A 23,080-nucleotide genomic window follows, 5' to 3' on the forward strand; every position below is an offset into this window, starting at 1 on the left:
CACATATTATTAGAAAAGTATATTATTATGAAAATTATTTATTTACATGAAGCAGGGTTTTAGGGCTATTCCACACGGGGAGATAGCGACGCGTTTGCGGTCGCGGCGACAAAGCGCCGCGACAGTCGCCGCGACCGGCGCAGGCGACAGTTTTGTATGGGCGCCTATGTAAAAACCCCTGTGCTAACCACACGAGGCGATGCGCTTTTCAACAGTCGCCTGAAAATGCCTCGCCAGGCATCGCAGGCAAGCGCATCGCCTCGTGTGGTTAGCACAGGCGTTTTTACATAGGCGCCCATACAAAACTGTCGCCTGCGCCGGTCGCGGCGACTGTCGCGGCGCTTTGTCGCCGCGAACGCAAACGCGTCGCTATCTCCCCGTGTGGACTAGCCCTTACATATGAGCTGTTTTATGCAATACCTACATTGTTTGGAGGGTATGGTTTTCCTTTAAGGATAGATTAGAAATGGAAACATTTTTTTAATTAGACTAGTGTTCATAGTGGAGGACCGCCGAGGTTGGTCCTTTGCTTTTCAACTTATTAATGATCTGGGCTAGTCTATTTTTAATTGCATGATTAATATAAGTATTAATTTTAAGATCAATTTATGCATTCACCACTCTGCCAATTAAAGGGACATGTGATGATGATTTGTTCACTCAAATCTAAAGCGTCCAATGCAAAAAAAACAAGTTGATCCTATTAAAATTCAAACTGAGGGTATAAACAGCATCCTTGTTGCAATTAATTCAGAAAGGAAAGCAGTTATTGCAATAACAAAATTTATAAAAACACTACACTTAAAAACCCATATGAATAAAATTTCTGGTGTATGTAAAAGCCTAATAGTTCATGACAATAGTACACACATTTATAACAAAAGATAAAAGTAGCAAAAATTTTAAATTAGAAGGTGAAGATATCCCCAAAGAAATTGCTAGTTCATGTTTGGCTAAAAACAAGGGGGTACCACAAAGCAGGAGGACAAAGGGCTGTGGTCTTAAAAACATAGTATGTTAGGTTGAAAAAAAAACCAAACGGGTTCATAAAGTTCAATCTTGTATGTCTAGATTAAACCTGCCTAACTGCTAGTTGATCCAGAGGAAGGCAATATACCCTTCTTAAGCCTCTCCAATTTGCCTCAGAGGGGAAATAAAATTCTTTTCTGACTCCAAGATGGCAATCGGACCAGTCCCTGGATCAAATTGTACTAAAAAGCCATCTAAACACATTCTTCAAGCTAACTTATTTATCTGCCAGTACTATTTTAGGACGAGAATTCAATTCACAGCCCTCACTGTAAAAAACTCTTTCCACATATTTAAATGGAACCTCCTTTCTTATAATCAAAATGGATGACCTTGCATCAGCTGAAAGGACCTATTGGTAAATAAAGTATAAGAGATATTATATGATGCCCCCCTTAAGCACCTTGCAAATCTACAGGTAGAGATATACCAGCCTTGCTTGCTAAATTTGTGCCACATATAAAATACCTGCAGAACACCTTACTAACAGAGCCCCCAAAAGATATCACTACAGAGTTACTCTATTTCACCAATGAAGAAGCTATCATGTCAACTTAAAGAACCGCCTCTCAGTTAGTATAAAAAGGTAACAAATATTCTGTTTTAATCAACCTCTCAGGTGGGTACAATACAAAGAAGGCAAAATATGAAGCCAGTTAAAACCATTCTCCCCATTTACCAACAGGGACTGCCCTTTAGGATCTCTTCAATTAAGAACAGTCTTACACAGTCTTCTTCCCTGAGGAAGGCCGCAAACCTGTCACGGATCTCAAACTTCACCCCACATACCTTGGCATATATATATATATATATATATATATATATAGGATCCTTATTTAACCCAAACTATAGGTGGAGGTCTGACGAGGTCAGATGAAAAAATATTAATATAGTTTGAGAACAAAGAAACCCCACCAAACAGAAGTTTCTATATCTATACCAAGTCAAATTGAACCATAGATTGAAGAACCAGGCTAATTAATGACAATAATAATTCATTAATAAAAGTGCTGACTAATAAATTAAGTAAAGTGCAAATAAATAAGGTGAAATTAATCAGTCCGAGGACTGATAAAGTTAATTATTCCTGAGTCCAATGGGTGTATTACCCCACCAATAAATTCCGATAACACCCCTTAAAAATAAATTCATCAATTAATGAATGAATTTATTTATTAAGGGGTGTTATAATTAACTTTGTTATCAGTCCTCGGACTGATTAATTTCACCTTATTTATTTGCACTAGCACTTTACTTAATTTATTAGTCAGCACTTTTATTAATGAATTATTATTATCATTAATTAGCCTGGTTCTGCAATTTATGGTTCAATTTGACTTGGTATAGATATAGAAACTTCTATTTGGTGGGGTTTCTTTGTTCTCAAAATATATTAATAGGTTACAGTTGCATGCCAGTTTGTGGCGGAACTACGAGAGAGCGGGATGTGTCAGGAGGAGAGCCCAGTTGCTGATCATGTCAGGAGGAGGGCCCAGTTGCATGGCCTGCCCCCAGGCCCAGATGGATAGTTACGTTATGGATACCAGTGCTAGTTACATTTGCATACCAGGGAGATATTTGGTTTGCTTTTCACAACTTTACTATGTTCTACTTCAGATGCCCCCCCAACCTCCTTGGCAATGAGACAAGCAGGCTCCCGTGTCAATTCTGCAATGCAATTGGTCACAGGACTGTTAGCTATGTCCCTTCAGCACCTACAGCGCCCACCCACACACTTTCTGCTGTGCAGACCCTCTAAGGCTGCCAAGGACCCTGCTGCTCAAAAAAAAAAAAAGTAAGTAGCCTTTCTTTACACTTATGCATACATATTTTTCATTCATTCATTCAACTAATCAGAGAGTTGCAAAGCAGAAAGTAGTGATATCCATTCACTCTAGCCTTTCTAGATTACATTTTAGATTAACTGAAAATATATTGAACTAATTGAAAATATTTTTTTATTTTGCACAGCCTCATCTCATCTATCTAATGAGGGCAGGGCTGTTGAACTGGAGGCCCATGGATGTCCAAGAGATTTTTATGGCTGTCAGCTCTCCATATACTTCTTTGTAAGTCATCATACTTTCATTATAAATGTGAACATATTACATAGTTGATAATTACCCTATAGCATGGAAAAATGCTGATCTTAAAGGATATCTTCATAAAACAGTACACTGTTCAAAACAGTACACCAGAAATAAAACATTTCATAATGCTTAAAATTTACTAGCAATAACTCACCTTGATATCAGAGATAAGAGCTTCAGGGTCATGGATACCATCTGGTAGGCACTTTTTATGTGGTGGTAAGGATTCAAGTTTCATCACCAGACAGCGTAATCCTTCAACCTCAAAACAGGTCAGGTAAGGAGAAGTGCTGGGAGGTGAATCTGGTGCTGGCAATGGAAGAGAAGGTGGTGGGGTCAAAGGACGTAGTGAAGCAGGCAGAGTATGGATAATTATCCTCTCAGTACGCCGATGTCGATCTCTTTCTTGGTCTCTTTGTCGCTTATCCCTGTTCCTTCTCTTCTGAAGTTTACGCTCCACTCCACCTCTATCTCTTTCCCTTTTCTTAAAACCTTCCTTTTCCTCCCAATCTTGATCAGAGGAATCATCATTATCAGAGGAAGACGATAATCCAGAGGAAGATGATGATGAAGATGATGATGATGGAGTGTCTGGTCTTTGGCGTCCGTTAAGTTCTAAATCTGCATGAAAGAATTAGATAAATATCTCTGCAGTTATATTTAAACATATGCTTAGAAATCAGCTAAAAGATGTCACATGGTTACAGAATGGACTAAACCGCACAATACTGAAATTTTGTACATTTGTAATGTAGAAGTTACTGCTGTACTTAGCAAACTTTCCCATGTCCACAGTTTTTATACTACATTACAGTTAATTGGCATTTTGTATTTTTTGAACCCAGCCATTTAAATATGGATATGATACTAAATAGCATAACGTGTAATAAACTGTGGAGAGGGGAAAAAAACCCAAAAACAATAAGATACGGGAAGCAATAAAACACTTTGCTTTCAAGTAAAGATGAAGACCAAAGGAGGTAATTAAAATGTCATTCTGGTGCAACAACAACTAATATAAGCAAAATTATAATTGAGTGCAATGTATTACTGTGGATGATATGTTACACTTTTTTTGTGAACTATACTCTATAAGGCTTATTTATTAAGGCAACAACAGTTGTAGTCACACAATTCTTGCCACAATTCTAGCTACCAATTTTTCAAATTGGCACGATTTTAGTCTGGAGCCACCTTCTAGCTACAGGATTTCTACAGTAATAAATTGATGCAGTGCACTTGCATATTAAGAACAGGTGCATTGTTACCTCCTAGTTAGGGGCGGAACTACTGGGGGTGTGGCAGATGCGATTGCAACAGGGGCCACACCACTTCAGGGTTCATGGATGCTCGCACCAGTGCAAATCCGCTGCAAAAACAATGCATCCGGAGGGGGTGGGGGCCCCAGATGCACAGCCTGCTCGACCCAGGAACTACTTGTTCCGTTACTGCTCGCAGCTTTAACTTTGAAACGTGACTGGACTGTGAATTTAAATGGTTACACCCTTTTTAAGAGGGACAGAGGGATTAAAAAGGGTGGAGGAGTGTGTTTGTATGTAAAGCCTGAATTAAAGCCATGCACTAAAGAAATGGAATCCCTCTGGGTAGAGATTTTGACTGGGCAAAAAGTTACAAAGAAAATGGTCATTGGTGTATGCTATAAACTACCATGTATAAGTGACGATTATAAAACCCAGCAACTAGAAGCGGCAACAAATAGAAGCGGCTTCACAACTAGGTCAAGTTATTACTGTGGGTGACTTCAATTATCCAGACATCGACTGGGGTAATGGGGTTGCCAATACAGAGAAAGCTAGTATGTTTGTAAATATGCTCAATGACAACTTTTTATTCCAGCTCGTTCAAGAACCTACTAGGAATAACTCTCTTTTGGACCTTGCAATAACTAATAATATTGAACTCATCTCTAGCATTTGTGTGGGTAAGCATTTAGGGGATAGTGATCATAACATGGTCTCCTTTGAGATTCTGTTGAAGAGACAATTCTATAAAGGGAGTAACTAAAACACAAAATTTCAGACATGCAAACTGACAGTATAAGGGCATCTCAGCAACATATTAAGTGGGAAATGCTTTTCACAGAGTTAAACACAGAACAAAACAAAAAAAGGTGTCTTTAAAATGCTGCTTAATAAATATACATGTCAGTATATTCCCCTTGTGTGCGAACGTCGTTGCAAAGCAAAACCTTTTTGGTTCAACAGAAGAGTTGGTGTTGAGGTGGGTAAGAAAAGAATCGCAAATTATTTAATATGTTAATAGTAAAAAAATTAAGCAGGAAAGAGTGGGACCTTTAATATCAGAGGGGGGTCTGCTGGTTGATGAAAACAAAAAAAAAGCTCAGATTCTGAACTCATTTTTCATCTGTCTACACAAATGAGGAACCAGTTAATGAAGGTTTACTTCTTAAAGGGATACTGTCATGGGAAAAAATTTTTTTCCCAAAATGAATCAGTTAATAGTACTGCTCCAGCAGAATTCTGCACTGAAATCCATTTCTCAAAAGAGCAAACAGATTTTTTTATATTCAATTTTGAAATCTGACATGGGGCTAGACATATTGTCAATTTCCCAGCTGCCCCAAGTCATGTGACTTGTGCTCTGATAAACTTAAATCACTCTTTACTGCTGTACTGCAAGTTAGAGTGATATCACCCCCCTCCCTTTTTCCCCCCAGCAGCCAAACAAAAGAACAATGAGAAGGTAACCAGATAGCAGCTCTCTAAAACAAGATAACAGCTGCCTGGTAGATCTAAGAACAGCACTCAATAGTAAAAACCCATGTCCCACTGAGACACATTCAGTTACATTGAGAAGGAAAAACAGCAGCCTGCCAGAAAGCATTTCTCTCCTGAAGTGCAGGCACAAGTCACATGACTTTTTTTGGAAAAAAATATGTTTTCCGATGACAGGATCCCTTTAATAGTCCCAATTCTAGTAATACAACTAATGATGCATGGTTCACACATGAGGAAATTCAAAAGAGACTAGAACATGTTAAGATAAACAAAGGTTCGGGGCCATCCAAGGGTACTTGGATGGCCCCGAGCTTGCCAAACCTCTTTACTTAATTTTTCAGGATTCATTGAGGTCTGGCATGGTGCAGAGACTGGCGAATTGCTAATGTGGTGCCGCTATTCAAAAAGAGATCCAGTTCTCAACCTCAAAACTACCCCTTTTCTAAGGGTTAATAAAGGATAAGATACTGGACTTCGTAGCAAATCATACTACGAATTTGTGCCAGCATGGTTTTATTGCCAGACTAACTTAATTTCTTTTTATGAAAAGGTAAGCAGGGACCTCAATTCTGGGATGGCAGTGGATGTGATTTACTTAGACTTTGCTAAAGCATTTAATACAGTGCCACACAGAAGGTTACTAGTAAATTAAGGAATGCTGGCCTGGAACATATTTGTACCTGGATACAGAACTGGCTAAAAGATACACTACAAAGAGTGGTGGTAAATGGAACATTTTCTAATTGGACCAGTGTTGTTAGTGGAGTATCGCAGTTGGAGGTGGGCATTGAAAGTACGGTTTCTATTTTTGCAGATATGTTGGCCTGGAACATGGTATTTGTACCTGGATAGAGAACTGGCTAAAATATACACTACAAAGAGTGGTGGTAAATGGGACATTTTCTAATTGTACCAGTGTTGTTTGTGGAGTACTGCAGGTGGAGGTGGGCATTGAAAGTACTATTTCTATTTTTGCAGATGATACTGAATTTTGAAGAACTATAGGTTCCATGCAGGATGCTGCCACTTGCAGAGTGATTTGTCTAAGTTGGGAAATTGGGAAGCAAACTGGAAAATGAGGTTCAATGTTGATAAATGCAAGGTTATGCACTTTGGCAAAAATAATATAACTGCAAGTTATACACTAAATGGCAGTGTGTTGGGAGTTTCCTTAAATGAGAAGGATCTAGGGTTTTTTGTAGACAACAAGTTGTCTAATTCTGGACAGTGTCATTCTGTGGCTACTAAAGCAAATAAAGGTGTGTCTTGCATAAAAAAGGGCATTAACAAGGGATAAAAACATAATTATGCCTCTTTATAGGTCCCTGGTAAGGCCTCATCTGGACTATGCAGTGCAGTTTTGGACTCCAGTCCTTAAGAGGGATATAAATGAGCTGGAGAGAGTGCAGAGATGTGCACTAAACTTGTTAGAGCAATGATCCCCAACCAGTAGCTCGTGAGCAACATGTTGCTCTCCAACCCCTTGGATGTGGCTCTCAGTGTCCTCAAACCAGGTACTTATTTTTGAATTCCAGGCTTGGAGGCAAGTTTTAATTGCATAAAAACTAACTATAGTGTCAAGTAGAGCCTCTTATACGCTGCCAGTCCACAGAGGGGCTACTAAATAGCCAATTACAGCCCTTATTTGGCACCCCAAGGGACTTTTTCATGCTTGTGTTGCTCCCCAACTCTTTTTGCATTTGATTGTGGCTCACGGGTAAAAAAATGTTGGGGACCCCTTCGTTAGAGGTATGGAAGACTTAAATTATGAGAATAGACTGCAAGGTTGGAGTTGTTTTCTCTGGAAAAAAGGTGTTTGCAAGGGGACATGATTACACTTTACAAGTATATTAGGGGACATTATAGACAAATAGCAGGCGGCCTTTTTACCCATAAAGAGGATCACTGCACCAGAGGCCACCCCTTCAGACTAGAAGAAATGAACTTTAATTTGAGCAATATAGGTGGTTCTGGACAGTGAGGTAGTGGAATGCACTTTCGGGGATGGCTGATTCTGATCTCTGAAGAGTGGCTTGGATGATTTCTTGGACAGACAAAATATCAAAGGCTATTGTGATACTAAACTCTACAGTTAGTATAGATATGGGTATATATCATTTATGTGAACGTATGGAGGGGTGTATGTATGGATGTTGGGTTTTCATTTAGAGGGGTTGAACTTGAAAGACTGTCTTTTTTCAACCCAATTTAACTATGTAACAATGTATGTCTAGGGACTTAATAGCAAATACTGTACTCCCACTGGCCCTAACTCAGTTTGCCAAAGACACATTTTTGAATGTGTGAAAAATTTTGAACATGCCAATACTAGAAGTCAGCTATTTATTTATCATGTGCAGCTAACTGCTCAACATTATAGATAGACTGTTTTACTATGGCTAGGCCATACATACATACATACATGCATGCATACATGACATACTACAGTTGTTGAAAGCTCTTTAAGGCTGTCATATACTTCCCTTTCCCAGTATATTTTTAACCCTTTAAGTGTCAGCAGAATTTTGCATTTCCATTGCACTACGTGTCAGGAATTTCCCCATGAGAATTTTTAGTTTTCCTAGGAAAGCTATACATTGTGTGTTTTTTTCAGGAGAAGCTGAACTTTCTTAAACTGCCTGAGTTTGTGAGAAGTTCCACTTTTGGGACACGATTTAGAGTATGAATAGGGATTTATACAAGAAAATTTTATATTCTGCACACAAAATGTAACAGATTTAGAAAAAGCCTCATGTCTCTCAAAAGAGCCAATACCAGATATGTTATAGTTTTATGGAGGATTTTGTAACTTCTATAGAAATACTATAGAATTTTCAAACACTATAGCAGAATACACCATACTTTAGATTCCAAATCTAAAAAAAATCAGAAACTGCATTAGGTTTGCCCCAGTAAAACCATATATGCTTGAAAAGTAGACATTCTGCCAAATCCAAAATGGGTTAAAATATCTTTCTACTTCTTATTACAAAACATCAAAGTGTTTCTGAACATTGCAGTTTCTATTGACAAAATGAAAATTCTGAAAAATCACTTCAAAACTTTCACTTTGCAAGTTAGTATCTCTCATATAGCATTCAGTACTAAGAGAAAATATTAATTATCAATTATAAATGCAAAGGGCCCACTGAACCGTTTGATGCTCATTGTGCATAAGATCACCAGGGTACCTGGCATTTAAAGACCCCAAACTGAAATTAGAGCATACACATTGCCCCAGAGATCACTTCAGCTACTGAACAGTCAACACATTTCCTGAATTTTTTTGTGGGTAAAAACACAATTAAAAAAATCTCCCCCAAACCCATATTATATTTTTGGAATATGGATTTTCAATCAAATTGAAAATGGGTAACTATGCCTGCCTACTCCAAACTACTGTGCCTTCCCAAAATTGGCAGTTTTGAGAAAACACCTGAATATTGCCTTAAAGCTTCCACTTTCTAGCATCTTATTTCCCACTTATCATTAGGTATTAAGAAAACACATCCTAAATATGAATGCAAAGGGTCCACTGAACATTTTGATGCTCTTACAGCAATGCCATCTACAAATTAATGCTCTCATCCCTTTCTTGAGAGTGTCTTCTGGGAGAATTAGTTCTAAGTCTCTCTCCCAGGATTTAATGAAGGGCAGTTGCTTTCTATCTACCAGAGGGACTTGGAGCCTGTACAATGCCGATATTAAATGTTTTGGTGAAGAGCCATTATTAGAGAGTACCTCAAAAGGTGATAAGTCTCTGCCCATGGACGTACTACCCCCTTGCTCTCAAGTATTCAGCCTGAGAGCAAGATGAAAGGTTGGGTTATTGGTTAATGGGGTGAGTAGAAATTAAAATATTATGAACGTAGAGCTGCTTTTCGGAGAATCCCATATTTCCAAGGTGTAGTTTAATAATGGATTTGAGTTATATAGATAGGTGCATGTTGACTGTTTGATTTCAATACAGGTTTTATTATTTAAGTGATAATATCAATCTATAATTCTATTTAGCATTGCAACTCTGTGGTAACGAAACAATCCGGAACAGATACTTTGCACTATGTTTTACTCCTACAGAAAAAGTTTGGGAACCCCTTTTAGCCTGCATAATAATTTACTCCACTTTCAACAAAAAGATAACAGTTGTATGTCTTTCATTTCCCAGTAATTTGATTACTGGGGTGTTTTCTGAACAAAGATTTTTAGTGAAGCAGTATTCAGTTGTATGAAATTAAATCAAATGTGAAAAACTGGCTGTGCAAAAATGTGGGTACCCTTGTAATTTTGCTAATTTGAATGCATGTATCTGCTTAATACTAATTACTGGCAACACCAATTTTTTTGGATTAGCTCGTTAAGCCTTGAACTGCATAGGTAGGTGTGCCCAATCATGAGAAAAGGTATTTAAAGTGGCCAGTTGCGCTTCTGTTTGAATAGCATGGGACCCTCAAAGCAACTCTCAAAAGATGACTCATGGTTTAGGGCAGTGCTGTCCAAGTTCTGTGGTACCGAGGGCCAAAATTTTACTGGCCTATGTGGAGGAGGGCCGATAATGGAAGTCTTTGTTGGACACTCCCCCTTTTAAACCACACCCACTGTAAACCCCACCCATATTACCACAAGAACTTTTAACATCATATCCACATTAACGGTGCTAGCACACCAAAAAACCAAATGGTTGGTGCTCACTGCAGGGAAATCCCTCATCACTCATATGTGAAAAATTGAAGTCATGTTAAAAACATGTTAAAAACATACCCTTAAATTCATATGCCTCATCCTCCCCTGTGGATAATACAACAACCCCCCAACACATGATTTAACACCTTAGGGGCCCTTAACAACAATTTCCAAATGCTAATAACCCCAAGAACAAACCCCTAACAGGCTTACATCCCACAGGTAGGGTAGGGCAAGCAGCACTGGGCAAGCAGAGAATGGCACACACAGGGAGGCAGGGCCGGGCCAAGGTATTTTTGCACCCTAAGCAAAGGCTTCGATCAGTGCCCCCCACCCAGTCCTGCATTACCATTTCCCACCTTACCAGTCAAATAGCCCCCTGTACCTGTGCCAGCACCTATCATATTGCCTCCATTTGTACCTATGCCAATGGCAGTCAATCCCTCAGATTACCCCCAGGCCCCAATCTGTACCTGTGCCAGCATAAAACAAAAAAATCCATCATATTTTTATCCCCAATCTGTACCTATGCCAGCGGCAACCAAAAGAATCCATCATATTGCCCCAATTTGCATCTGTTCCAGCAGTAGCCAAAAATCCATCATATTTCCCTCAAACATCTGTGTACCAGTGCCAGCAGCCGCCATATTGCCCCATGTACCTGAGCCAGCAGCAGCCAATCCCTTATATTGCCCCCAATCTGTACCTGTGCCAGCCAAAAAATACACACTATTGCCTCCATATATGTACTTGTGCCAGCAGCAGCAAAATATCCATCATATCATGTTTACCTGTGCAAGCAGCAGCCAAGATATTGCCCACAAATATGTACCTGTGCCAGCAGCTGCCAAAAGGGAGCTGGGAGCGAGTTTGTCTGGAACAGGGGGTTTATAAAGTTGAAAAACTATTAAAGGCCAAGCAAATCAGGGTTTAAAAAAGAAAGAAAGGAAATTCCCCTTAAAAGTGTGCCCCGCGCATGATTGCGCCCTAGGTGGGCACCTACTCTGCCTGCCCCTAGTTCCAGCCCTTCAGGGAGGGAAGGCAGAATAGAGTAGGAGACGGCGAAAGCTCTCGGTCTAATATGTACTACATACAGTGACACAGTGCTGGTGCCCCGTTAGCATTTTATATAAAGTGTGAACAGGAGAAAAATGTGGCAGTTTCAGTCTGGGTCTCAGGTGTGAACAGTACAGGGGCTATAGGGGAGTGAACAATAGAGGTGTCACAAGTTGGACAGCCCTGGTTTAGGGGAAGGCTACAAAAAGCTATCTCAGAGGTTTAGTTTCAACTGTAAGGAATGTAATCAGGAAATGGTCTGGCAGGCCAAGAAAAATACAGGAGCGTCATATGCAGAGGATTGTAAGAATAGTTACAGACAACCCAAAGATCACCTCCAAAGACCTGCAAGAACATCTTGCTGCAGATGGTGTATCTGTACATCGTTCTACAATTGACCACAATTTGCACAAAGAACATCTGTATGGCAGGGTGATGAGAAAGAAGCCCTTGTCGTATGCAAAGGCTCATTTAGACAAGCCAGAGTCATTTTGGAACAAAGTGCTTTGGACTGATGAGACAAAAATTTAGTTATTTGGTCATAACAAAAAGCACTTTGCATGATGGAAGAAAACACCGCATTCTAAGAAAAACACCTGCTACCTACTGTCAAATTTGTTGGAGGTTCCATCGTGCTGTTTGGCTGTGTGGCTAGTTCAGGGACTGGAGCCCTTGTTAAGGTTGAGGGTCGGATGAATTCAACCCAATATCAACAAATTCTTCAGGATAATGTTTAAGCATCAGTCACAAAGTTTAAATTACCCAGGGGTTGGATATCAACAAGACAATGACTATAAACACACTTTGAAATCTACAAAGGCATATATGCAAAGGGGGAAGTACAATATTAAGGAATTGCCATCACAGTCCGACTTGAATTTCATCGAAAATCTATGGGATGATTTGAAACAGGCTGTCCATGCTCAGCAGCCATCAAATATAACTGAACTGGAAAGATTGTGTTGGACGAATGGTCGAAAATACCACCATCCAGATACTCATCAAAGGCTATAGGTGGCCTCTAGAGGCCGGTACATTTGGAAAAGGAGGCTCAACTAAGTATTGATGCAATATGTCTGTTGGGGTGCCCAAATTTATGCAACTGTCTAATTTTGTTATTTTGCATATTTTCTGTTAATCCAATAAATTTATGTCACTGCTGAAATACTACTGTTTCCATAAGGCATGTTATATATTAAAAGGAAGTTGCTACTTTGAAAGCTCAGACAATGATAAACAAAACTCCAAAGGATTAAGAGGGATTCCCAAAAGTTTTCATATGACTGTAATTTAACAATAAAAAATAATAGCGGTTGTGGCCCAGCGTGTCAAATCAAAATTCAATTAAGTAAGCACAACTTTAGAATTAACAGAGACCCAATCACCATAATCTTTGTGAAAAGGATTCCTAGGTATTTTAAGTGTCAGTTAGCCCAGCTATATGGAAAATTTTGGGAGAGTTTTTGCACAGTGAATGCTGTATAGAGATGTTCAGAGCCAAGAATTTGTACATCCAATCGTCTTTTAGGAGGATTTGTTAAAAAGAAAAGCAGATATCCAGCGCATGCTGATATTTTGTTGTTGCTAGTGTTTGAACCCCAGACATGTAAAGGCAGGCCCCGTAGCAGTTTTGATGAATTTATAAAAGTGGTTGAAAAGCTTGCATTTTACCCCATACTATTCCCCACATTTTCTAACACACCAACATAAAACATCCTAAATATGACAGCTGGGGTTTACTGCCCAATACACATAGATTTACCAAACTCTTATGTACAGTGGCACTCAAATGAAAATCTGAATTTTCATGTCCGACACTCTGGCTGCTGCAAAGCAGCACACAGTATATGTATTATATGCCATAAGACTCCTTGTAGACAGTAGGGAGACCCCAGAAAACTATATATTTTTCAAAAAAGTACACACTCTGATGAATCCACAATGGGTAAATGTGCCTTTCTACTGCAAACTGCAAAGCTACCTAGCTAGCAGTTTTTATGATATTTCTAAAAACCATCACAAAGCTTGCATTTTACCACATTATATGCCCTATATTTCATAATGTAACAAAATAAACCATCCTAAATGGTTAGGTACACGGAACAGTTTGATGCCCAATATGCATAGATTTACCAAACTGTGTGATGTACAAAGGCACCCAAATTGATATATAGCAGACAACATTTCCATGGAATCACAGTCAAATAAGTTTTACGCACAGTCACAGGCAACAATACCAAGCCAAAACTGCAATAAAATGGCTAAAAATGCAATACATTAGCTAAAAATCCCCCAAAATCAACACCTTTGTGTGTACACTTGGCAAACCGAGGGTTATGTGCTGTGCATATGCATATCCACAAAAGTGTGTAAGTGTGTGTCTCATTAAAGAGGCAGAGTGAGTGGGCCATGGGGTGCGGAACTGGAGGAGGCCTCTTCTATGTAGGATCCAGTGAGTGGGCACTGTTAAGTCTGTTTTTGAAACCTTAACTTATCTTTAACATGTCCACTTTATATTTGGGAAGAAAGAGTGGTTGATGTTTAGTTTGGGCGACTTCGGAAACCGAACCGCCGAGTGCGATAAGCGCCGGTGTTTTTACATTTTAGCCGGTGCAGAGTGAGGGAAGGCGTTTGGGGACGAGGCGATTAGTCGCCGGGCGACCAAATCTCCCCAAATGCCCAGTGTGGCCTTACCCTAAAAGGAAAAAAGGGCTATTAAGCAGTCATATAAGCAGAGTCAGGGGTAGGGCTGCAGGTAAACTTATTTAAATAAATTCGACACAGAAGCAAGCCTAAATATCAAAGTGAATACAAAACAAGATACAGAAGGGAAGATAAACACTCACCAATGCTCAGAGACTCCCTTTGGAACTCCTTTGTGAGATGAGAGCGTCGAGTCATGCAATAGACATATCTTTCAAGCACATACCAACACATTTCATAATAAAAAGGATATCGGAACTTTGTAGGTACCTAAAAATAAAAGCATAAAGATATGAGTGCATGTAATAGCTTGCAATGTTGAAAACATTTGAAATAATGTTTAAAAATATATACATTAGTATACTTAATGGTACAGGTATAGGACCTGTTATCCAGAATGCTCAGCTCAGCCTGGGTTTTTACATATAACAGATCTTTCTGTTTGGATATTCATACCTTAAGTCTACTAGAAGTCTACTAGAAAATCATGTAATCATCAAATAAATCCAGTAGGCTGGTTTTACTTCCAATAAAGATTAGTTTGGATCAAGTACAATGTACAGTTTGATTATGACAGAGAAAAAGGAAATTATGTTTAAAAATGTTGATTATTTGTATAAAATGGGATATAGTGATTATTTGTATAAAATGGGATATAGTAATGACATATGGGGCAGTTTTTCAACAGGGTATTTTAGCTAGCATAGAAAGGCCTGAGACCGCTGTTGCTGCTTCCTACAGACACAATTTGAATAATTTTTTGAACTTTGCTTTTAAAATGTTAATAATGAATAGATGTAGGTGGACAATGAAGGGTATAAAATTGTCTCTGACTCACTCTTGTCCTGTCCTCGATGCTATAAATACGAAGTTGCATTGGTATGTTGAAGCTGTGCAGGAAATTGCCCCCAAACACCAGTGTGTCCTGAGGTGTGTACACAGCATGAATCCACCCTGCAAAAAAAGTACATCAAAATGAGATAGAAAATAATAAGTCCTCCTCAAAAAGTGAAGAAAGCTAATTTATGACTTCTCAAAAGTGTAAAAGCTCACTGTAACTTGACCTCTGTGTCAGCTGCTTTTATGATTAGTATTGTTTCACCTCAATTTCATTTCATATGTCTGAGGTGCAATGTAGGGGACCGACTGCTATATTAATGGCCATTAGCAGCCTATTATCAATATGCAAAATAGGGATGGACCAAATCCAGTATTTGGTTCGGTATTCAGGATCCGGATTATGCCGATCCCTTGTAACTGGCCGAACCGAATCCTTAAAATCATGTGACCTTTAATCACAAAACAAGGAGATAACATTTTTTTAGCCATGTGCTGCTGATTTGCATATGCAGATTAGGGCTTTCGTATATTGGACTCTATATAATTATTTATTAGTGGTAAGTAAAACCTGCCCAGTCGAATTTTATGTTTTGGCACCAGTGCACAGAAGCCCCTGCTCCTCACTGACCATATCAGTGACACTTTTCCTATCTAATCATTGTCCCTGTAGCTTGTCCAGAACTACAGAACTGTTCGGCACTATTGAGTCCCAACTCTTCCATTGACATTTCTGCTCTTAGCATACATCTTCAATGATCAGCAAATAGGTGAATGCATACTGGAAAACAAACTGTAGTCTTGGACTATTTCAAGTGTTCCTGGTTGATAACCATGTTGGGAAATGAAGAAGGACAGCACTGTGACCATCATTGGCACAGCTCTAGATGCACTACAAAAGCAAAGTTAAGCCAAGTTTAAGTGCTGTAGGAGATATCTGTAAACTGATGCAAAAACGTCAAATGTACCATGATGTTTTAGTTACCTTTATCTGGATATAATTCCTAATAGAAATAATTCAACTGGTACTGCATCATTTAGATTACCAGTGCAGAGTTAACCATCTCTACAAAGGGTGGAAAGGGCTGGTTGTATACCGGAAAAATAATAATCTACCTCACAAGGGCTAAATATGAAGTATTTTCAATTTAGCTCAAGAAATAACAAAAATTATACATCAGGGCTGGAAATAGGGGTAGGCAAGAGAGGTATGTGCAACAGTGGTGGGGGGGTGCTAGGAACATACAGTTAGGCCCATAAATCTTTGGACAGAGACAACTTTTTTCTAATTTTGGTTCTGTACATTACCACGGTGAATTTTAAATGAAACAAGTCAGATGCAGTTGAACTGCAGACTTTCAGCTTTAATTCAGTGGGATGAACAAAAAGATTACATAAAAATGTGAGAAACTAAAACCTTTTTTTTTAACGCAATCACTTCATTTCAGGGGCTCAAAAGTAATTGGACCATTGATCAAAGGCTATTTCATGGGCAGGTGTGGGCAATTCCTTTGTTATTAGTTCATTAAAGCAAAGAAGTGGAATATTCTTGATTGGCCAAGTTAGTCATCTGATCTGAACCCAATTGAGCATGCATTTCACTTGTTGAAGACTAAAAGGCCCACAAACAAACAGCAACTGAAAGCCAATGCAGTAAAGGCCTTAAAAAAGGAGAAAACCCAGAATCTGGTAAAGACTTCAGGCAGTCACTGCCAGCAAAAGGTTTTCAACCAAGTATTAGAAATGAACATTTTATTTGCATTTTTTTTAATTTGTCTAATTACTTTTAAGCCCCTGAAATTATGTGATTGTGTTAGACTTTAGTTCCTCACATTTTTATGCAATCTTTTTGTTCAACCCACTGAATTAAAGCTGAAAGTCTGTAGTTCAACTGCATCTGAGTTGTTTCATTTAAAATTCATTGTGGTAATGTACAGAACCAATATTAGAAAAAAAGTTGTCTCTGTCCAAAGATTTATGGGCCTAACTATACCTCTTCTGTCTGCCTACTCCAGTTTCTTGGCCGTTCTTTTATGGGATTCAGGGCAGAAACAAGCAGGGGAAATGTATTGTGCATGTGTGAAAGAGAAGTGTAAGATTGGTCCTGCACATGATTAGATTACAAAAAAAAAAAAAGGGAAAAAAAAGTATGTTCAGATATATCCACTGCGTTTGGGCAGTGGACACATATCTCAGCTACATTCGGGTTTGTCTGACTGTACTAATCGAGAACTCAATTTACAAAATTACTTGGTGGGTTAACATTCTGGTGAGTGTGCAGTAGCATTACAGCAGGGGAGGGGAAGTGACGAACAGAAGAATCTGGCGGCAGCAAACCATTAAATAGTGGGGATTTTTTAATTTATTATGTGCGAGAATGGACAAGATTATAGCGTTTATAAGGTGCTGTTTCAGCAGAGGGGGTTAAGACAAACATCTGAGAGGGGTTTTATTTTTAAAGCTTTGCTTCTCGTTTAATAAGGACATATTGCATATATTTTCACAATGCACTACCAGAAGTAAAACCAGGGCTGCTCTTGCCAGAAGTAAAACCAGGGCTGCTCTTGCCAGAAGTAAAACCAGGGCCGCTCCTGCCATGAGTCAAGGTGAGAACCTTGCCTCAGGCGGCATGGAGCAGCCAGTTACCATGGGCAGCAAAAAGCTGCCTCTGGTAATTTTAAGAGCCAAATTTCCGTTTTTTTTAAAACGGAAATTCGGCTCCGCTAGTGCAGCGAACGCTTTCATTTTAAATACCTTTTCAGTCAGACATTTGTATAGCAACTTGAAAACTGTGCTCACCCCTCCACTTTTGCAAGTTTCCAGTTGCCACCGGCACCTTCTGTCCCAATAAAGGGCCGGTTCACCTTCAAACAAATGGTTGTTTTCAGATAGATCACAAGAAATAATGACTTTTTCCAATGACTCTCCATCTTCTATGTGTGACAGTTTTTCTAATATTGAAGCGTAAAGTGTCTTTTTTCACATTCTGAAGCAGCCCTGTTCTAAATGGAAAGATTTAGCCGATACATTTCTTATCTTTGTCCCTGCTGAGCAGTTTCATTAAAGGCAGCTGAGACGGCTGCTGAGAAATGTATCAACTAAATGTTGCAAAATTGTTTAGAGTATGCATTAGAATTACTGAGCTGCCAGACTCAAACACCAAGACACGAACATTCAACTTTAAAAAACAGTAAAAAATAAAAGATGGAAAGTAATTGAAAAAAAGTCTATTTATGGGGAACAATCAAGTGTTTGAAAGGAGAACAACCCCTTTAACAGAGCTGCTGGCAGTGAGGAAGGACTCTTTGTGCAGAGGTGGGAGGTGCCCTTAGTGATGTTATTTTGTCCCACATCGAAGTCACAATCAGTCCTTCCCTGCCATTCGCTGCCCTACTTGCCTCCCATCTTCCTAGCCTGCTAACTTTCCTACAATGGCTGTCCTGCCTGCATCTATCAATTCAACACTGCCTTCCCTGACCATGACAACTATAAACAGATTACTAGTCAAAATAAATAAAAAATCAGGCCATTTGTATAAACACCACATATTCCCCTTATAGTAAGAAAGCATTTGGACAACTATAATAAACAGCAACAATTAAACAGTATGCATTTTAAAACAATATTATACATTCTTCACATCACAAAGTCCTTGGTCCATGCAGGTAGTTTTCGGTTTCTCTCAGCACGCCTTATAGGTTCACTTTCTTCAGGCATATTGCAGTTGACATCAGGAGTAGGAAAATGTCCTTCATCAAATGGAGCTTCTCCAAAGTCATATCTAACAGGAGCAAGATAACTTGCATTCCATGATAATTTGCATTCCATATGCGTCCATCAGACAATTCATATTTGTATGGTCCTCGCTGGCGTCTCACTTCAAGTGGTGTAGTATATTTAGATTGTCCTTGTTTCAGTATTCCTGTTTTCTTAATTCTGATTAAAGATCCAGGCTGAAAGTGTACTTCTCTGGCACCACGTTTTCTGTCAGTATAAGACTTGCATTTGGCTTTTTGACGTTTCACAATGTCAGCAGTAGATTATTTTGTAGGCACAGTATTTTGTGGAAATTTGATGTCTGCAACTTAGTGCGCATCTGTCTGCCATGTAATAATTCAACTGAAGATGATTGGCTTGTTGCATGGCACATTGTGCTGTAGCTATGTAGGAACTCTGTTGTAAATACTTTCCAAGATTTCCCAGTAAGATTTGCAGTCTGTAGTGCTTCTTACAGACTTCTGTTGAATTGCTCGATTTCTCCATTTGCTTGTGGGTAATACACTGAAGATTTCCTATGCACAATATTCCTTTGAGACAAACTGTGTTCAATTGTCTGATATTAACTCCTTTGGATTACCTTCTCTGCTGAAGACTGTAGATATAAATGTTATTACTGTAGCTGACGTTATATGAGAAACAAATGCAATTTCAGGCCATTTACTGTAAAAGTCTATCAAGGTTATAGAAAATCTGCAGTCTATAGGAGCATCTGTAAAAGGACCCACAATATCAATAGCAAGTTTTTCCCATGCTGAATCAGGAAATATCTGTTTTGTCATGATTCTGACAAGTAACATAAGAATGAATCGCAGTTACCACATCGGCAGCCATTTTAACTTTGTGTACAAATTTCTTTGCACAACCCAGTGAAGTGTTGCTTAGTGGTGAAATTTTAGACACTGGCTGTGTGGCAGGCATTAGTGCTGTAGTAATGAGACCATCAACTAATTGTAGGTTTAATGCAGCAAAGAGATCCCTTCCAAGTATAGCAGTACCCTTATTCACAATGTAAGTCACATTTTGCAGTATTCAATTCAAATTGTACAGTCACTGGCAAGCAACCAAGCACAGGGATTGGATCCTTTAAGCAACTGACCAGGTTCAGGGCAGGTGCAACAAGCGGATCTTTTGCAAAGTGTTTCAAAAAAATATCCTTTGGTAGTATAGAAACAGCTAAACCTGTATCAAGCATCAGGTTAACGGGGTGCCCCTTGTCAGCAGAAGCAGTATTGACATTGACAGTGCATATAAACTTGTCTGGAATAAATGTACCAGCTTTATCCACACTTAATACTGTAAAATTTGTAGTAGTGACTTCATGAACATCTTTAGCAGAACTACTGCAGATCTTAGCAAAATGTCCTACCTTTTTGCATTTGCAGCACTGTACAGCTTTTGCAGGACATGTAACATAATTTGCAGTGTGTTGTGTTGAACCACAGCAAAAGCAGTATTTTTTATTTGTTTTGCAGTGTAGGTGAATCCCTTTCCTTAGCACTGTATTTTGCCTGTGACTGTGCATTAGGCTACAGTGTTGAATTCACAATCTGTACATTCCCAGCAGTTCCCTGACTGAAAGTTTTAGCCTCTGTCACTGCTGTTTCAATTTGGCTAGCAACTGTAATAGCCTTTGCAAGGGTTAAATCCTGCTCTATGAGCAGTCTCTCTCTAATGCGAGGTGAGTGTTTTTTCCACTATTTGAGTGGCAGGCTGCTGCAGAGGTAGAAGAGACATCTTGTCACCAATTTGTTATGTTTTGGTAGCCGAGGATAAGTAGAGTATAACAGTGCTTTATTAGCAGGCTCATGCAGCCATTACACAACAGTAAGCAACTCTAACAGCACAAGCTGTATAGAAAGTATGCACAGTATAAGTCTTGAGCACAGTGACATCTACATGGTATTTGTATAATCACCACAGGCTTATGTTACTAGAAGCTTGTGCCAATCAAAAGAAATAAACATTTATGAAGGTCTACGTAACTCCCTGCATGTATGCAAATGTAAACGTTTTGGGGAGTTATTCAAATTTGATTCTAGTTTTTAAAAAACAAATTCGATTTTCGAGATTAATCATACTCTGAGCCTTTAAGAACTTGAACTTGACTATTTGCCACCTAAAACCTGCCGAATTGTTGTTTAAGTGAATGGGAGACGTCAGGGATCAATTTGGAGATGTTTGCAACCTTCCTGACATTCAAGTTTTTTCCGAGAAAAAAACTAGAATAGAGTATTTTAAATTTGAATCGAATTAAGATTCAAATTCGATTCGAGTTTTCATCTGAGTTTGAAACATTCAATTTTTCTTTATAAATTTCTATAATGTACACAGGATGGTTGTCAATGGCACATTCTGTACTTGGGGTAGGGTTCTTAGCAAGGTACGACATGGTTCTGTATTGGGTCCACTTTTCTTTAATTTGTTCATTAATGAGCATGGGGTGGGCATTGTATTGGGCCTCAGGTCCCGCGTGGCCTAGGGGCACCCACCCAGTAAATCCAGCACTGGTGCGGACATAAAATTATGCATGACATAAAACTAAGCAGGACAATTAATTCCATTCAGAGTGTGGCATCCTTGCAGCAGGATCTGGATGAATTGGAAATCTGGGCAGCTAAGAGGCAGATGAGATTCAATGTTGCTTAATATAAGGTTATGCACCTGGGCTTTATGCAAATCATGTGTATCCTTAAAAGGGCTAAATCCTTCATGGAGACAGACTTGTGAATAATCAGCTTATCTGTAGCCAGCAATGCCAGTTTGCAGCAAGGACAAGCAAGGATTTGATTCATTAAAATAATTATAGGTTCACAGAGGAAAGGGGTTATTGTTCCCTTTTAAAAAACGGTTAAGGCCGCATCCTGAATACATACATAATGTGTGCAGCTTTGGTCACCAGTGCTCAGGATGAATAGTATGAAAAGGGAACTCATGATTTTTTTCACTACTAGAATTTATCTTTATAAACCATTAAAAATGCCTCAAAGTTTATTTCCTCTCTCCTGCTCTGTGTTGGAGTTGCTATTCATTACTGAATGCTCTCTCATCTGTTATTATTGGTTTACTACACATCTGCATCTAAACCCTTGAAGCTAATCTAAACTTTATAAAAATATTCCCAGGTGCCTGTGCTTAAAGGACCAGTAACATCAAAAAAAAATTTGTATGTATAATACGAAACAAAAACACCAAGACAAATTCAACTTTAAAATAGCAAAGCCTTTATTAAGACATAACTTACAGAAACTCCACTTCCCCTCCTCTTCAGAAAAGGCGACAGGGCAACCATGCATCCTGCTGCAATCGATTTCTCCTCCCTGGCTATTCTACTGACAGCGTGTCCTCTGCCCCTCCATCTCCTTCTCCAGCTTTTCTTCCTCCCAGGTGTCCAACAAGCAATAGGAAGGCAATGTAGGCGGGCTCCCCATTGGCACCACAAGTGGTGCAGGAAGGTAGAGGAGGGCAGCGCGTCCATTCCGGCCTGGCTACAGAAGGCATGCAGACACAAACGTGCAGCCTGTGGGAAGAGCCTAGGCCAAACCGGTGCCGATACCTCCTCCTCCTCCCCCTGCGATGCCGGCACTACTGGTCATTTTTTAGCACAAGCGGTAATACTGTTCTTCTACTCCTTAGTTCTACAAATCAGGTAGTGCACACCGGGGCCCGGCCCTTTGTCTGCAAGATCTATGGCAAAGGATTCAGGCGAGCAAGCACACTGTGCCGGCACGAGATTATCCCTACCCAGGTACTGACACAGGGACAGGGGACTCCTCACTCTAATGTTCTCGTATCAGGCGGCACTTTATCTATTCTATGTGTATAATTATTTATTGCAATTTACTCCTATGCAGAGCATGAGGAGACAGAAAAGAAGTTTTGAGGTGGTGAGCACATATGTAAAGCAGTATTTTAAAAAAAGGTAGGACTCCAGCCCTGCACATCAGCAGTGGCTTGACACTTGCCACTGCTGATGTGGAGTCAGAGGAGGCAGGAGAGGTACTGTATGTTCCTTGGGTTTTAGCACCTCCCCAACAAAGACAAGAGGTTCGCTGCAATCACTACTATCAATATAAGCAAATAGAAAATATCCTCCCTTTAAACAATCAGGTACTAAGTTTTATGTGCAACTTGCTTGCAATTTAA

At 39.3% G+C, this 23,080-nt stretch overlaps 1 protein-coding gene across 2 annotated transcripts in view; it reads right to left on the reverse strand.

Moving 5' to 3' along the window:
* Positions 1 to 23,080, reverse strand: part of kdm2a.L (lysine (K)-specific demethylase 2A L homeolog) — a 121,171-nt gene that overhangs the window by 70,194 nt on the left and 27,897 nt on the right. For both annotated transcript variants that reach the window (XM_018225580.2, XM_018225581.2), the window contains 3 exons: positions 15,159 to 15,274; positions 14,464 to 14,590; positions 3,274 to 3,740 (listed from right to left, as the gene is read on the reverse strand). In XM_018225580.2, coding sequence (XP_018081069.1) covers positions 3,274 to 3,740; positions 14,464 to 14,590; positions 15,159 to 15,274 — 710 coding nt within the window. The remainder of the gene's footprint in view (positions 1 to 3,273; positions 3,741 to 14,463; positions 14,591 to 15,158; positions 15,275 to 23,080) is intronic.

This window comes from Xenopus laevis, chromosome 7L, assembly GCF_017654675.1.
Source record: "Xenopus laevis strain J_2021 chromosome 7L, Xenopus_laevis_v10.1, whole genome shotgun sequence".
Taxonomy (NCBI): Eukaryota; Metazoa; Chordata; class Amphibia; order Anura; family Pipidae; genus Xenopus; species Xenopus laevis.